General features: G+C 34.2%; 1 protein-coding gene across 3 annotated transcripts in view; it reads left to right on the forward strand.

The window, feature by feature from the left end:
* Window positions 1-3,258: 3,258 nt before the first annotated feature.
* LOC106070627 (stabilin-2-like) overlaps window positions 3,259-18,559 on the forward strand; it is a 71,405-nt gene continuing 56,104 nt past the window's right edge. Inside the window, exons 1-9 of one of the 3 annotated variants that reach the window (XM_056026128.1) lie at window positions 3,259-4,265; window positions 5,584-5,700; window positions 7,472-7,548; window positions 8,220-8,286; window positions 8,905-9,000; window positions 11,838-11,972; window positions 14,402-14,601; window positions 16,716-16,843; window positions 17,092-17,152. In XM_056026128.1, coding sequence (XP_055882103.1) covers window positions 3,539-4,265; window positions 5,584-5,700; window positions 7,472-7,548; window positions 8,220-8,286; window positions 8,905-9,000; window positions 11,838-11,972; window positions 14,402-14,601; window positions 16,716-16,843; window positions 17,092-17,152 — 1,608 coding nt within the window. In that variant the 5' untranslated portion in view covers window positions 3,259-3,538. Of the gene's footprint in view, window positions 4,266-4,452; window positions 4,592-5,583; window positions 5,701-6,882; window positions 7,224-7,471; window positions 7,549-8,219; window positions 8,287-8,904; window positions 9,001-11,837; window positions 11,973-14,401; window positions 14,602-16,715; window positions 16,844-17,091; window positions 17,153-18,559 lie in introns of those variants that run through there. The other 2 variants (XM_056026131.1, XM_056026130.1) reach the window with 2 other exon arrangements.

Here is an 18,559-nt window from a genome sequence, read left to right on the forward strand (position 1 = left end):
TGGTCTGTTTGTCTTTGCTATCGGTGTCTTGTATCTCTTTTGTGATGGTAAAAATCACTATACTATACTATGCTATACTATACTATACCATACCATACAATGCTATACTGTACTATACTATACTATACTATAGGCTACTATACTATACTAATACTATACTATACTATAAGCTACTATACTATACTATACTATACTATACTAAACTATACTATACTATACTATACTAAACTATACTATACTATACTATACTATACTATACTATACTATACTATACTATACTATACTATACTATACTATACTATACTATACTATAATATGTTAGAGTAAAGAGTATGTGTTTTAGTCCAACAAAATTGCTCACACACACGTCTGCAGTGGCGATGGTTTGACCATTCCAAAAATAGAACACTTGTCTCTACAGCATGCTATTTCCGGTAACTTACTAAGCGCGCGCTATGACCGATGTGACGTGGTTTCTTACAAAAGGGGACGTGGGTGGGGCGGGACACTGGGAGATGTGAGTAGATAAGTTTTACCGAGTTATAGACCGGCGTCACAGTCTTATGGTCAACATGCTATTTCCTATTTCATTACTGGCGCAGAAGTGGGTCCTGAGATGTACGGAGATCAATGATAAATAGAAAGATATAGGCCGACATATTCTGTTGTAGGAGTAAAGAGGGTATATTTGATATCAACACTGGGTATTAGCTAATTAGTCTTACTTTCAGGGTAGCTTCCTCACTAGTATTTGGAAGAAGATCAACAATTGTCTTGGCTCAACTGACAAACGTATTTAACATCGCTTCTCGTTAGGGTTTTGATTCGTTTCCAGAACTGGTTGGTTTTTGGCAGCAGTCAATACGAGATCATCAAGAAAGAAGCTGGAGCATACAACTAACACCATAAACCAGTGATGCGTAAAATACGGATCGCGAGCCACATCCACCAACGACGTTGTTCTATCCTGCCACCGAAATGTCAACATTTGTGATTTATTGCAACGAGAGAGCAGAAGAAATGACAAATGATTGTAGAATGATAGCCTACTAGAATCTACCAGGAGAAGTGTATGAACTTATTTGTGGAACATGATCAGCCAAAATGTTTGAGTTTTAGGCTTACAGAAAATGTGGCTTTTTGTTTTTTTAATAACATTAAACGGCATTATGAAACTAAAAAGATGGCATTCTTGGTTTGAGCATCGAAACAAAAATAATATTAAATAACGCCTAGAGATGGTCGATTGATGACAACAAGAAAATAATTCGTTGGTAAGGCTGCAGGATAGCTACAAAGTCGCTCACGTTTTAAATAGAGCAATCAAGCCATTTTCCGACAGCGAAAAAGGTGCTTGCTAGCAGCGATTGAAGAAAGAAATAATACAGTTGACATTGTCAGTCTTTCTCAAGACAATGACAAGACAGGGAAAACATGTGGGTGGAAATCGCCATTCAAAACACAGATCAGCAGATTTCGAAATATTTTCTGTTTCAGCTGACCAGTTCACGGGCATATCTGCTATCCCTCAACACTAGGCAATTTAATCGCGGTACAAAGAGCAATTTTGAAATCATAGTCGAAGTGTTACTGGTGGAGCCAGAAATTTGGTTTGATCATTTGATGTCACAGCGGACAGGCAGCAAGAGTTATTTGAAAATTTGGAAATGAGCGTCTTTCTTAGTTGCAGTATTATTATTATTATTATTATTATTATTATAGCTTTTATATAGCGCTACTTTCATGCTTATAGCATGCTCAGAGCGCTTCTTTTGTGGACCAGTGGGGGGGGGGGGGGGGGTATCTAGGAGTTGGTTTTCCGTGCTGCCTTTAGGCGCTCAGTAAACACAACTCTGCCCGAGTCAGGCGTCGAACCTCGAGCCCCCTTCTAGGTAGCCAAGCCAAGTTCAAGCTCTGGCCTCTCGACCACGCTTCCTACCAAAATCTCCGTGACAAGGTGCTGAATCTGTTCAGCTAATTCGATCAAATCACAAATGTTAAGCCACATAACATTCAGAGATTTTTGGACAGAAACAGAGTCCAAATATGAAGGGTTGAACTTGAAAAAAATTACTAAAACGTTTTTTGACTTGAGATGTGTCAATTTTTAAGTCAGAGAATTCATAGCAAGTTCGTCAACTGTACGACGCGTCATGGTTGTAGGATTTGGCTGTTTTTAAGGTATATCACGGGACATCTAAATGAAGTCAACGCCAAACTACAAATTGATTTCTCTTCGCATTTGTACCTTGACGTAAGCGCCTTTCAAAAGAAATAGCAACTCTTCATCTAGCAGGCCGAAAGGGTGTACCTAATCCTATTGAAGGATATTTTCAGTGAAGGATTTATTGATTTTCACATTTTAAAGAATGAAATATGTCTTTTCGAAAAATCCATTTGCGGCCGATGTGTCAAGTGCCCCGATAGATCTACAGCTGAAACTGGAAGACTTACAAAGTCAGACATCCCTGCTTGACAAATTTCGAGCTTTGAAGACGATTGATCTCTACTTTTCTAAATCTCAGCAAATAATCTTTACTTATGATTACAATGTTTACAGGCATTAATTACTGTGAACAAACCTTTTCAGTGATCAAACAGGTGAATCTAATGTTGCCTAATCATCTCATGGACAAACATCTAGATTTAATTTTCCAACTTGGGTCTGATATATGCTGCTGGATATTAAGAAGTTAGTTACTGATAAACTTCAAATATTCGGGTTTCTAATCAAATAGTTTCAGATCAATTTCATTTCGCTTTTGTAACGTTTTGTTGATGTGGCCCGCGACAAAAGTGTCGAAAATTAAAATGGTCCATAGGCCAAATAAGATTGGGCTGCAGTTGGGCATCACTGGCATAAATCATTCGGACAAGCTTTCATGACGATGAACTAGGAAATAACCACTTTATTCCACGAAACTAATGCTTTCAAACTTCAGAGATTCCCTATTCCAATAAAAATAACAAAAAATCAATTTTTTTAAATGCATAATATATATATATGTATAACAAAAGGCAAAAAGATGGAAAATATTATTCAACATTTGAGAACTTAAGTGGTTTATCAAACGATCAGTGACGAAGATATATGTATCTAAAAGTATCTTTACATAATCTATTGCGTTCCCTCAAATCAATTTGCGACCATGGCATGATCGTACATAAGCCTACTTATAAGAATTCTTATACCACTTGGTCGTGTCACTGACGAATATTATACAGTTCATTTGTACCAACACTGCGTCCCCCAGAGGTCCCCATTCGGTGAAGTGGACTGAACTGGCGCAACGTCTGTGTTGTTTTCAAGTGGACCAGGCAGGAGTACTTGCCAGGCGGCTATTGCTCATTTAGATTTGTTTACCCTTCGGAGCTCAACTGTTTCGGATTACTTTGAAATTTTGTGGAATATTAGATAGAAAAAAAATTACTTAACTTATATAGTGATTTCAAAAACTGGATGCCATAGTAAAATTAGCATTGCTATCGTTTTGATAATGTTTCAGTTATAGTTTTTGTTTAGTCTAATTTGGTTTACATGATGCCTACTACAATGTCACTTGAAAATATGGTCAACATTTGGCCATGCCAACGAAGTACTTGGTTTTGTTCTCGAAAACGCTTGGCAAAACATGGCAATGTTTTCTTTGTTTGTCTTTTCTTGGCGTTCGGCACTTTGTGTAAAACAGTAGAAGCTCAAGCAGATAATGACCAAGAGTCCACGTGGTCAGGGAGCTACACTGACTCCACTGTCATCAAAGAGTATGCCAGTTCTGTGGAGTCTACTAACGAATTTAGTAGCACAAACACAGCGGCTTTTTCTGTGTCAATAGATGGGAAAATGACACGAAATAATTTCTTGACTTCTTCAGAATCACCAACAACTACTTTGAAAAGCTCCAATCTTTTGTCTAACAACATTACGTCTCTCGCCACAACAACGTCAGATTTATCAAAGATGACAGATGCAACACCAACTAAACTTTCGCCCGACTCGGTCACCGCTGAAACATACAGTGATCTCCAGAAAACGACTACAAATACTGGACCTACCGCAGACATTGATGACATTTTAGGACCAGTGACTGGATTTTTCGACGTGTCTAACACATCCGAAGACACAGAGAACCCAACCACGCCTGAGGAGCCTCCACCTGTAACATCAGCGGAGCCAACAGCGCTGAGTGAAGGCTTTTGTTATCAGAATATTTCACGTATCTATAAAACAGGATGTGTTCAATGCTCCGAAAAGCCTTGTGGGAGCGGTAACGTCATTTTTGTTTTTAAATTTGGTTTTTCAATCGCTTAAATAGAGCAACAGATAGATAGATAGATAGATAGATAGATAGATAGATAGATAGATAGATAGATAGATAGATAGATAGATAGATAGATAGATAGATAGATAGATAGTCAGTCAGTTCTCGTCAGATAGATAGATAGATAGATAGTCAGTCAGTTCTCGTCAGATGCATCTTTTCATCAGTTCTTGTCAGATGCATCTATTCAAGTAGCCTACTATATTTAAAATGTCATTCTTTCTTCTTCAATTACATTTTTGTTCAATGTACTTGATGTCTTTGTTCTACGGGTGAAGTTTAATTCTGGTTTTATATAATAATTCTAAAATAAATTATAAAAATAATAATTAAATAATAATTTATAATTCTGATTATAAAATTTTGATCTTCTTTGTTCATACAAAATTTGATTATTAGATACAAATATGTGTACAATAAAATTAGTTTTATAATTCAAAGTAATAAAATAAAATGCTTGATAATGGTCTCTCTCTCTATTTATCTAGGTATCAATTTTCCAATGTTTTTCTCATAGGCGATCGAAGGTATTTTGAAATACTCCGCCCTACAAACCTGGCAATGAAGTTCCAACCTTCATTTATCAGAATAATATCACGATTCGAGACTTGTAATTCCTAAGATGTAAACAAATTGTATCATCAATATTTAAGTGATCAAAAGTTGTTACCTAATGTAATTAGGCGTTGTGAAAGACTGCCAAGAAAAATAAAGCTAAATATTATTATTTGACCATTGCAAAGTTTTGCTACAACAATAAGGCTTGTCTTCGTGTCCGAAGATCATATGCCACATTTCACAGTAATTTCACGTGTCCACATGATGTTTCATGTAGACAGCCTATTGCTATAGCTTACAGGCTATGTCACAGATTTTGCTGTAGTGAAGGGAGGGCCGGCATTAGGCCTTTAGGCCAATTTGCGCCAAAGTGGGCCCCACGCCTGGCAGGGGCCCCGCAATTTACATTAGCATATCAGTCATGTCAGACTTTTAAAACTGTAGGTCTTAACTGTTAATATATTTAGTGTATTGTATGATTGACGTAACTTCAATTAAGCCATTGGCTCCGACTGCGTTCTGTTTGCTTTCTATGCATGTTGAATAATACATGTTGATATGATCGAATTAGGCCTAATAGTAGTTATTGTAGAAACAAATTAGAAGAGGGGCTTAGCATGTTTCCATTAAATTGAGCCCCACAATTTGTAAGGCCGGCCCTGGGTGAAGGTGTTGTAATGTTAAAATGTTTTTCTGTCGCGACCAGGTTATGTCATAGGAACTGATCCTTGTCAAGATGTGGATTTTGAATGCAGTTATGAATGTCGAGTGCAGACGACTGTGATACAGTGTTGTGATGGCTACGTAGGCAGCGGTTGTGAAGGTAAGATATTACATGATCTTTACTCGAGTCCTTTTCCTTTCTGTTAACAATATGCCTTAATCGTGCATTATATTATCTAATACATATTGCCTATCCATCTCTGTCACTCCAGTTGTAACAAGAACTGTGTCGATAAAACTGCTGAGTTGGGCAATTCTGAGCATAATTAATACTAAAATAGACACATTCACGAGATGAGCCAATGTCGTTCTACGATTAGGGGATCCAAAACATTTTCTCTTTATTCATATTCTCTTATCAAATAATTTAGATCTATTATATTTTGAAATAGTAATAAAAATAATGTAGAATCTAGATCTAATATTGCAAAATAATTTTGAAGTTAAATTGTTTAAGAGTGCGAAAGTGAGAATCAAGTAAGGGAGATTACTCAAACTATAAAACTTAAAAAGCTCTAATTTTAACTTTCAAAATCTAGAATCTAGATTTTTTAGATCTTTTCATCTAGACCCTAAATCTAGACCTAGATCTAGATATCTATAACCAGTATCTAGATCTAGAAAATATATCCAGATTCTAGACTTTAAACTCTACATTTACACCACACCCATTGCAGCCTTTGCCTAGAATCCAGATCTAGACTAGATTCTAGAGAAGAGTAGTCAGTAGTACTAGTACTAGTAGTAGATGATAGATCACACCACTGTCACTGTCACTAACTGTGACTAGTGACTACAGTCAGACTACTACTACTAGTACTAGTGTGACTGTCCACTGTGTGACTGTGAATGAATCACACAGATTGTGACAGATGACGAGATGATAGATGACTGAGTCTGAGATGTCTGTATTTTATAACATGAGGATTAAAAGAAAAGAATGATTGTCACTGATCTACATAGATTATAGATCTAGACTAGATATACACACAATACTATTTACAATAAATTATAATTAGTATTTATATAATTAGATTTATTATATAATAATGTATTATTATTAGTAAAGTATAATTACACATATTCTAGATCTAGTTAATTATAGTTACTAGAATCTAGGTCTAGATCTATCATAATCTGTGTATGTCTACTATAGTCAGTATAGAATATAGATCTTGATATATTTAGAATTAAGACAATTTAGTCTACCGGATACATACGGTAGAGTCGGTAGTGAAACATGGTCAACCTACTACTCATGGCAATAAAAAAGCTGAATATCTTCCACTTCCAATGCTTAATGCAGATTTTTTAAATTATGTGGCAAGATAAAATAACCAATGAGGAAGTGCTGTGAAGAGATGGGTGCCAGGACATCACAACTGTTACCAGCAGTAGACACTTTGACTTTGGCTGGCTTGGTCATGTTCCCAAAATTGCCACAAGATTGACTCCTACAAGTCATTCTGTATGGGGTTCTGATAGAAGGCAGGAGAGACACTGGTCGCCTGCTTTTAAGGTAAACTGATGTATACAAATGTGACATGAAGCTCTTCAAAATCAACTCTTATCAGTTGGGAAATAGAGGCTCTGAAAAGATCCACATGGAGCTCAAACATAAAGGTAGGGTCCTGGATTGAGGATGTTATATACACATGAAGTAGAAAAAAAGGTGAAAGTGCAACAATGCCTGGTGAATGCATTACCTGGGACGTAGCTGTGTATCAAGGATAGGCCTCTTAAGACATATAAAATCACATTTCCATTTACTTTAAAAAAAAAATGCAGATTATAGATATATGTAAACTACTTACCTCGATCTATAATATAATTGGAACAGAAATTCATATGTTGTATAATTTTATTCTTAGCTTGTCCAGGAGGCTCTTCCAACCCATGCAATGGCAATGGAAAGTGTCAGGAAGGCTATCCAATGTGCAGATGTGATGTAAGAGTAAAATATGTGTAGCTTTCATTTAGAACTGAAATAGATCAACAAATTGTGGATAACCTGGGACTAAATCTGACAAAAGATTATTATTGATATCTAAATAAAACTCATACCTTAACTGCCAATTCTCAACTTTTCTAAACAATCCATCTAAGTTTGCAATATTTTCTTTTGAAGGTTATTACACAAAAATATTTGGTTCTGTGGTACTCACTAGATCTATACCAAATAGAATTTTAAAAATTATTTTTTTGTAAAAAAAAACCCAACTCAAATTGACCCTTCCCCTTCTCTGTTCACATGCTTACAATAGTTGAAATTCTGAACATTTAAATTAGGAGCAGTAAATTTATAATAGGAAAACAACAGTGTTCTCCCTGCAATAATTCTACTAAATATTATTACAGTAATAGTTCTAAAGACTTAAACAAGTTTGATAGTTAGCAAAAGTACTAGGATCTCTCGTTTTTAATGATCAATTGATCTGTGATCAAGATATTGGCTACAGGGTGATGAATGTAGCTTATAAAATCCATTTTATGTGAGAAAAAATATTGTTGCACAAAATTATGCATATTATTGTTTATATATATTTATCATTTTCATTACATATTACATTCTGAGATGTCATTGACATCATCACATTTTCCCTTCTGTCTCTCACACAGCCAGGTTTCGCAGGTACTGCTTGTGAGTTATGCAATGATACTCGGTATGGTGATGATTGTTCTCAAGGTTTGTTTCACTAAAAGATTTCTCAAATGTTTTTTTTTAACTTAAAATCTAGATTAAAATCTAATATTCAGTAATTATAAGAAGTGTTGACTGAAGTAAATTTTATCTTGATACTATTCAGCTTGTATTATAATGTAACATTATTTTTTTATAAAATTCTTCACTATTCACCCACCATGCTTTGAGTGTTCAGTTGAAAGTCTGTTATAAAGGATTACTTCTGAAGTTGTCATAAAAAACTTATATCAATGTGCTGGACATACACAATCCCATTAAAACTATGTTGAAAACCGATTAATTCCTTGTTAATGTTTTAGCGTAACACTCTGTTTAAAAGACTTTTGTGCTCTTTCGCACAAAGATAAATTTCACATTCTAAACTTTTAATAGCTTGGACTAATATTATTAAATGAACCCATAACCTTAGAATTTGTTTATGCTTGTGTAAAATATTACAGAAAATATTACAAAACTCAGAAATCAGAAGACCTTGTTAGTAGTTTGAAATTAACACACCATGAAATTTGGATGTATATCTGTATCAATTCTTGTCTCTTCAAGTAAAAGAAACTGTCTCTTTTTTTTTTAAAAGATTAATGATTATTTTACAAATTTTAGAGTGTGCTTGTGTAAACGGTGTGTGCAGTAATGGACGCCAAGGTGATGGCTCATGTTCCTGCTACTCTGGATACAAAGGGGCAAAATGTGATGAAAGTAAGCAATTAACTGGTAGTTTATAAGTAGTTTATTAATACCTAACACATAAGTAAATATAAGCTATGTAGCATAAAGTAAGTAACAAAATCACAAAGTATCATCAGCTTGGAATACTTGGGATTTCTCTCACATAGCTTCATTATTTGAACAACTGTAGTTCTAAGGTGCTGAAATTAACTGGAGCTTTGATTTTTAAATGCATGAAAAGTACTTATGAAACTTTGATACTTGATAATAATTGAATTACTAAATCAGTAGGCTATCACAAGTCTACATTTAAGAACATATACAAGTTTGCTTGCTACAGAAACTTGCCACAACTGTCAGTCACTCAGACAGATCAATCCTATTATGTCTGAATTCATGTAGGCCTTATGAGCTAAGAATGGAACATATTGTATGTATCATTAGGCATGAAATTACATGTCAATTTACATGTTTTGCATACAACAGAGTTCAATTATTTATATGTAAAAAAATATAATGCTTGGAATGATACAAAAATGTACAGAAACACAAAAGTCTGCCTAGATCTTTTTTTTCTAAGTTGCTCACTGTTATGAACATAATAATAACAGAGTTTGAAAACCATGTCCGCTTAGTATGGCTTTAATAGACTTAATGACTCACAACACACACATCTGTAACATTTTGTGGGCACATTCTTATGGACAAGTTACAAGCACATGTAAACATAAGAACGACAACCGATACAGTATATAATTTCACCCTTTACTCACCCTTTACCATATGTTATATTGATCTAAACCTTTGTTTTCTGACTTAAGTTACTAACCCTTTACTATGGCTGGCCCGTGACATGGTTCCAACTGGCCCGCCAAAACATCAACACAAAATGTAGAAAATAAAAATTAAAAAAAAAGGTTGAAAAATTTATTTTTTCAATGTTAGGACTTTTTCTGTGATGTAATTCATTCTAATCTATTGTCTTTCTAGAATAAACAATTACAAAAATATGGTCACATTGTTGGTTATAGCCGCTAAGAAAAGAAAAAAAGTTGAAGCTGTCAGCTTTTCTGGCGTGACAACTGTAAAATAAGTGAACGATGTTGGTGAAAATCTCCATTTTAAACTAAATGACAAAGCAGCAGATTTTGAAATAATTACTATTGCCGCTGAAGAATGACACCAACTGGAACTTACTAAGCTGGACTTCCCTGCTTGAGAAATTTGGAGCAAACAGACAATAGATTTCTACAACGTGTTGTCTACAGAAACCTTGCACCTTTCCGAAAACAATGGCTGCGTAGGATCACAATGTTAACATGCACTTAATTTAGTAGAAAAACTTTTTTAGTTATAAGACACCTGAAATCCTTGTTACGTTACTAGCTTATGGGTGTATGTAAGCCTAATGGAGCCACAGGAATTGTAATAAAACAATTTAAAATAGTTTATTCTCTATTTCAAGGCACGGTGGCTGAGCAGTAAAGCTGTTGGTTTCCGAACCGAGTTCCCAATTAGAATCCTGGCAAAGACTGTGATTTTAATTTTGGGATCTTTGGGCGCCTCTGAGTCCACCCAATTCTTATGGATGCGTACATTAGTTGGGGAAAGTAAAGGCGGTGCTGGTCACATGAAACTTTGGTTAACCATGGGTCAAAGAAACAAATAGATAGATGACCTTTACTTTGTCTGCCCTATAGACTGCAAGGTCTATTGCAACTTTTCTCTATTCCATTTTTTAAATTTTTTGTTAATGTGGCTTGTGACATGAAAGTCGGAAATTAAAATGGCCCACAGGCAGTATAACGTTGGGCATCACTGATCTTAACCTTTGTTTTCTGACTTAAGTTGCTCACCCTTTACCATGTTATATTGGTCAGACTAAATCAAGAAGAGATAACTAGGATTTGTGGTGAATAATGACAATGATCATTTCCAGTATGGTTGGACTCCAACAATCTCAATGGCTTGTTTTGTCTAAAACAGTGATGCCCAACTTAATTTGACTTGTAGGCCATTTGCATTTTCAACACTCTTGTTACAGGCCACATCAACAAAAAGGTAAAAAAATGAAATTGAAATTGACCTGAAACAATTTTATTAGAAACCAGTTGATCTAGTACTTACATTAATTAATGGGGTGTTTGAAGTTTATCTTTTTTCATGTGTCAAAAATGGCTTTATCTCTCTTCTTAAAATGCGAGCAACATTGTTGCTAGCTTAACCACTGACTTGTCTCTTTTTAGTAAATATTCTCATCGATCCTCCTATCTCTAGGTGTAGTTTAACAAACCTTTATTCGCAGCTCAACCAAGTATGCCGCCATATTTGTTTTATAATGGGGTTATTTAAAAGTCAAATATATTGAGTTATTATTTGTTACCAAATAAATTGAGGGCCCTAAAGTAGATAAAAATGCAACCACGTCTGGCCCACAGGCTGTATTTGGGCATCATTGGTCTAAAATATTATATATATATATATATATGACTGCCTAGTTGTGTGGTATATGTTCTGGATGTCTTCTTGATGGGTTTGAACCCTGCCTGCCACTAACTCATGCCATCTTGCAAGAAGTTTGGATTAAGATTTAATAATATTCATTTATATGTCTATATTACATATATATATATATATATATATATATATATATATGTTTAGAAATAGTAAAACTTAGTATTGATAAATAATCAGAGCATTATATTAATATTTTGAATAGATTAAAAAAAAATATTTTGCTATATGTTACATCTTTATTTATCTCTTGGTTTTACTATGGTAAAAGTATGCAATTTTATCAAACCAGTTTGCTGCTTAATCTCTAGCATACTAAACTGAAGATGATATGATTATGTATTCTCTTTCAGAATTGCTGACTTGTGATGATTTGCAATGCATGAAAAAGAGCTCTGTTCATTCCCGATGTATTGAAGTCGATGGCATTGCTGCATGTGACTGTGATATAGGTTATAGATATAATGCCTCTCTAACAGACTGTGTAGGTAAGATATATGACAAAGAACACATTTAAAAAAAAATAATTATAATTTACATTAAGCTTTCAAAATATTTCTGTTTCCAATATAGTTAAATAAGTAGGCATATCTGGCCTAAGATTTTAAGGGGGGTTGACCTAAGGTCATTGGTTATTGTGCAGAACTTAAAATTTTAGTAAACTGTTAGCTGAAAATATTATGAATTTTACTTATCCCTGCTTAATAAATACTTAATATCTTGACCATTTAAACATCCACTAACAAATGAAAATCTAAACAGTGAGTTTGAAAATAGATGCCATAGATAGAGCTGAAATTATACTAGCTAGTCGTGTTTGAAAAGAGTCAAATATATCTATAAAAACATTGGAATGGCTTCATGGCCATATGGTATTGCTTCAGATGTGTCATGATGGTCTCAAGTTTGAACCCTTCTCCCCCACAGCCTGTAAAAGGTTTGTGCAAGGATGTAACAAACTTCAGTTCTCAAGGAATGTCTGAAACTTGTATAACAAAACAAAACAATTTGTCAAGATGAGAACTAGAACACGCTTGTGGACAGATTTGAGTACTGGTACATATATCTGTTCTATTGCTGAAAGATTTGAATTCATTAGAATAATGTACTGCTGCCACCGGTAATAATAAAGATGATTTTATTGGTCTGAACTAATGGAAAATTCAGTTTCACTACTTTGTCCATCACATTGACAAAATAATTAAGAAAGAAAAAATGCATTAGGGTTTCTTAATTTTTAATTAATTTTTTTTTACAAATGGAACAGCATAAACTAAAATGCTATTTAACCTTGTTTAGACCACTATGCATCCTTTGTTTGGAATCCCTCCGCTGAAGAAAACCAAAAAATATATATATAGATATATAAAACAGACACAAAATAGAGCTGTTAAGCTTATATGAAAGTCACATTTGAGTAGAGTAACAGCATTTCACTACATTTAAAGACATTTCACTACAGAAGACTATAAAGTAAAGTAGCAATAATGCATGAAACACTAAATCATAACTTACTAAAAGAAAAAAAAAAGATAACCTAAAAAAATACTCATAAAGACACAAAGATACAGAAGGCACATTATATATTCTTTATGCTAGGAGGAATTTGTAAGAGCGTTTTTCTTCTCTAGTGCCATTAGAGCATGGAACAGGTTAACATAGGGCATAATTATCTTCTTTTTTTAAGGAACATATAATATGCTATTGTCATAACATGCCAGCCATTGTAACATAGTGAGTTAAAATGATTCACACAGACTACCTGGTTGAAGTGCCTTCTTTACTTTTTATTTTTTTTGCTTAGCCTATTTATAAATATATATATGTATGTCAGAGATCGAGCACACAAGAGATTCCTCTCTGCCCATATAATGTACCGCCACTAATCTTGAAAAAGCATTCACCTTTAGCGTATGGCTCCCATTGAGCAAATATAAATGTTCTAGCATTACTAAACAGTTATGGCCATTGATTTGTTTATTTTGCCATGCCCCCCCCACCCTCCTTTTTTTTTCACTTCTATTTTGGACTGGCCTGAAAATTCGAGCACCACTTTTCTCCCCCGTTCCCCATAACAAATATTTAAACTGACTATTCTTCTAAATTTCATTATTTTGAAATAGGCTCTATGATATTTTTTGGCCTGGGACTTTGTTACTTTCCACATCCTGCAAATCCCCCACTTATGTGCTTGTACACTTTCAATAATACTTTTGGCCAGTATATTCTAGTACATGATACGTTTCATTGAAAAAGCCTGCTTTCAAACACCCTCAATTCTGACTTGTCAATTTGATATCTCTTTCCTCTCCCCTACCATGTTTGTTCCTGCCCCCTCCCCTTTAAAAACTTGAATTCTACATTCTGTTATATCTAATTGGCATGGCCCTCTTTATAACATTACCCCTCGCAGCCATATAGTTCTAACTCTAGAATTCGATTATCTGTATTTCCCTCCCCCTCCACCCTACGTGTATTCATTGACTTAATTAAAATATTTCAAAAGCTCTCTGATGCTTTTTGGCATGAGCCTTTTTTATTATTGCATCCTGCACATCCAACGCTCACATAACCCTCCACTTAAATTCTCTTCTAACATAATTTTGTCCCATGATTTCTAGTTTGTTATGTTGAACAGCCCTCTTGTGAATATAGAATTGCTTTTTTGGTAAATTTAACTGCTATGGTTTTGATCATGAAAGCTGCTTGTTGTTCTAGGCACACAGAAAGTAGTAGCGGGTTAAATTTTCATATTTTTTTGTTCATGGCAAGTGGGAGAATTAATGATGAGTAATTAGTTCAGGGCCTTTGTGCTTATAATATAGATTTATTTATGTAATTATTCATTCAATGATTCATTGATTTTTCTATTCTATGTAAATTTCTTTATCTTATAGTATATTCTCTTTCCCTCCAGCTATTAATCCCTGTGAGAATCCTAAATCACCTTGTGGATTAAATAGTGTTTGTATGATGGTCTCACCTGGAAGACACACCTGTACCTGTGAACAAGACTTTACTGGGGATGGCATTGTGTGTATGCCTATCAATCCCTGTGATGTAACTGTGGGCATATGTGGTGAAAATACCAGGTGCTCAATGATTGGGCCAAATAAAGTAAGTGTATCTGTATTGATGATTCACACAGTTAGTAAGGCTGATTTCTAGTTATAAGTAAAGTTATATGTAAAAAGAGAATCAGTGTTTTGTTTTTAAGATTACATTTAATTAAAATCTAATGCTTGTAAGAAATGACATAAAGCTATTAGCTCCAACTTTGGTTTTGGAGTCAAAGCCCTTTGTAAAGGGAGAATACTTTCTAAAGAATCCAATAAATAGTGTTTATTATTATTATTATTATTATTGGCAATTACAATTGTCTAAGTTGCTTGTACAAAGCTATTACCTTCTTTAGCAAAAGAGTGAGGTGCTAAGAGATAAATTTGAGATGCAAAGAGTGAGGTGCTAAGAGATAAATTTGAAATGCAAAGAGTGAGGTGCTAACATATAAATTTGAAATGCAAAGAGTGAGGTGCTAAGAGATAAATTTAGATATGCAAAGAGTGAGGTGCTCAGATAAAATGTGAAATGCAAAGAGTGAGGTGCTAAGAGATAAATCTAGATATGCAAAGAGTGAGGTGCTAAGTGAAAACTTTGAGATGCAAAGAGTAAGGTGCTCAGAGATAAATTTGAGATGGAAAGAGTAAGGTGCTCAGAGATAAATTTGAAATGCAAAGAGTGAGGTACTAAGTGATAAATTTGAGATGCAAAGAGTGAGGTGCTCAGAGATAAATTTGAAATGCAAAGAGTAAGGTGCTAAGAGATAAATTTGAAATGCAAAGAGTGAGGTGCTAAGTGATAAATTTTTAGATGCAAAGGGTAAGGTGCTCAGAGATAAATTTGAAATGAAAAGAGTGAGGTGCTAAGTGATAAATTTGAGATGCAAAGAGTGAGGTGCTAAGAGATAAATTTAAGATGCAAAGAGTGAGGTGCTAACATAAATTTGAAATGCAAAGAGTGAGGTTCCAACATATAAATTTGAAATGCAAAGAGTGAGGTGCTAAGAGATAAATCTAGATATGCAAAGAGTGAGGTGCTAAGTGATAAATTTGAGATGCTAAGAGTGAGGTGCTAAGTGATAAATTTGAGATGCAAAGAGTAAGGTGCTCAGAGATAAATTTGAGATGCAAAGAGTAAGGTGCTAAGTGATAAATTTGAAATGCAAATAGCAAGGTGCTCAGAGATAAATTCGAGATGCAAAGAGTGAGGTGCTAAGTGATAAATTTGAGATGCAAAGAGTAAGGTGCTCAGAGATAAATTTGAAATGCAAAGAGTGAGGTGCTAAGAGATAAATCTAGATATGCAAAGAGTGAGGTGCTAAGTGAAAACTTTGAGATGCAAAGAGTAAGGTGCTCAGAGATAAATTTGAGATGCAAAGAGTGAGGTGCTTAGTGATAAATTTGAGATGCAAAGAGTAAGGTGCTCAGAGATAAATTTGAGATGCAAAGAGTGAGGTGCTAAGTGATACATTTGAGATGCAAAGAGTAAGGTGCTAAGTGATAAATTTGAAATGCAAAGAGTAAGGTGCTAAGAGATAAAATTGAAATGCAAAGAGTGAGGTGCTCAGAGATAAATTTTAAATGCAAAGAGTGAGGTGCTAAGAGATAAATTTGAGATGCAAAGAGTGAGGTGCTAAGTGATAAATTTGAGATGCAAAGAGTAAGGTGCTAAGTGATAAATTTGAGATGCAAAGAGTGAGGTGCTAAGAGATAAATTTGAAATGCAAAGAGTGAGGTGCTAACATATAAATTTGAGATGCAAAGAGTGAGGTACTAAGAGATAAATTTGAAATGCAAAGAGTAAGGTGCTAAGAGATAAGTGTGTTATGAACATATTTTTTTTTCTCTCCCCTTTCCCCTAGAGCTCTGTCTTGACTATAGAAAAGTAGACATAGGTTTTTACTGTTCATATCTGTAATATATTTATCTACAAACAATAACTGAATAAAAATCATAGCACTTATTCTTTGTTCTGACACTATCATCATCAAAGTTATTCTATCTCATATTATTTAGATTTGTCTAGATTTAGATTTGTCTGTATTCTGGAACAATTGGAAAGAGAAAACAATCAAACTATTAGAGAAATTTAACCATTGTTGCAGGGTTACCATTTTTATGTGTTTTGTTTGTGTTTGATTTTTACATTCAAAAACTGTTTTGTTTCATCAGCATATATGTCATTGTAATATTGGCTGGAAGTACACTCCAGGTGTTGGATGTAGCCTCATTAATGTATGTTCATCCAAGTCATGTCCAAAGAATGCCATATGTGAGACTTACGAGCCCTATACTTTTAGGTAAGACAGTCAGTCAATCAAACCAATGTGCTGCAATAATCTAATTCAGAACTTAGAAAATCCCCATTGCATTTTTTTTCTTCTTGGAAATTGGAATTAGAAAAATATCACTTTAAAGACAATAACAAATGAAAATATATATTGTGCATAAAAAAGTAGATTATTTAGTACAAGCCTTAATACAGGCTTGGTAATCATTAAGTTTTGGATCATTAGGTTCTGAAAGTAACTATTCTCTAATGTTGCAGGTGTATGTGTAAAGAAGGCTTCATTAGCAGAAATAAAGTCTGTATAGGAAATATTTACCAAGTAAGGAACTTAATTTATTAATATGCAATAGTTTTTATTCAATGGTATTTTTTCAAAGATATAATGGGATCACATCCAGAAGGCAAATATTGTATATGATTCTGAAAACAGAATATATTCTAAATTGTATAGAATAAAAGTTAAAATATTAACAACAAAGTTTTTGTTAATTTGTCATCTGCCACTCGCTCATTTTTTAAAAATTCCACCTTCCTATTGATGTAGGAATCATGAGATGCCAATGTATTTTAACTTTTTAAGAAGCTAAGCTAGACTGGTAAGGAGGCATGGTGGCCAAGTGGTAGAGTGCTTGGCTTTAGAACTATGGGGTTCCGGACTTGAATCCTGATGAAGACTGGGATTTTTAATTTTGTGACTTTTAGGGAAATTCTAAGTTCATCTAGCTCTAATGGTTATTTTACATTAGTTTAGCTAAAGTAAAGGTGGTTGGTTGTTGTGCTGGCCACAAGACACCCTCATTAATCATGGGCGACAAAAACAGATGACCTTATCATCATATGCCCTTTGAATCGCAAGGTCTGTGTTAGGACTTGATTAGTAATTTGGTGTATAATGTTGTTTGTTTCATTAAAAGGTTAAGATTTTTCTTGGCGATAATGTCACAACAAATGAAAAACATGACTAGAATATTTGGGGTGCAATGAAAGTAAACACAGAATACTATTGTTGTACACAAGACACAGCATGTAGGCACATAGTAAGAACACAATCTTTACATTGTTGGCCTGTGTTATTTGGTGGAGAGTTACCTCCCTTTGGACTGCAGTTACATCAGACACATTGCGGAGGTGCCCAAGTCTAAAAAGGGGACTTCACTAATTATGCTGTTGAACTTTGTCATTTGCCTTCAAAAGTCTTATTTATTACCTCTGTTCCCTACTTATTGTCTTTTGAAAGTCATGAGTTAAACTTACTAGTAGAGTTTGATGAGTTTCACATAATTTAAATTTCCTAAAGTCATGGTGTTAAGCTGTTAACATGTTATGTTTATCTATCTATAATGCTGCCCATGTAATGTTTATCTATCTATAATGCTGTCCATGTTATGTTTATCTATCTATAATGCTGTCCATGTTATGTTTATCTATCTATAATGCAGCCCATGTTATGTTTTAGTATTTTACCTTAATGCTAATGAGTGAAATAGTTTATAATTCCTAAAATAAAATTGTTCTTCTTTAAAAAGAAGAGTGACATTAGGTTTTTTCATCTCTCTCAGTACTCCTCCCTGATTAAGTGATTCAAATTGACTTTTGAAGATTCAACAATTCTAATACAAAGTATTCAACACATTCCTCCTTCAACAGATCTGTTAGTTTTATAAAACAACTTCAAGCTTCAGAACCCAGAATTAATAGCTTTATTTTACAACAGCAATGACGGTTA

Source organism: Biomphalaria glabrata, chromosome 4 (genome assembly GCF_947242115.1).
Source record: "Biomphalaria glabrata chromosome 4, xgBioGlab47.1, whole genome shotgun sequence".
In the NCBI taxonomy this organism is placed as follows: Eukaryota; Metazoa; Mollusca; class Gastropoda; family Planorbidae; genus Biomphalaria; species Biomphalaria glabrata.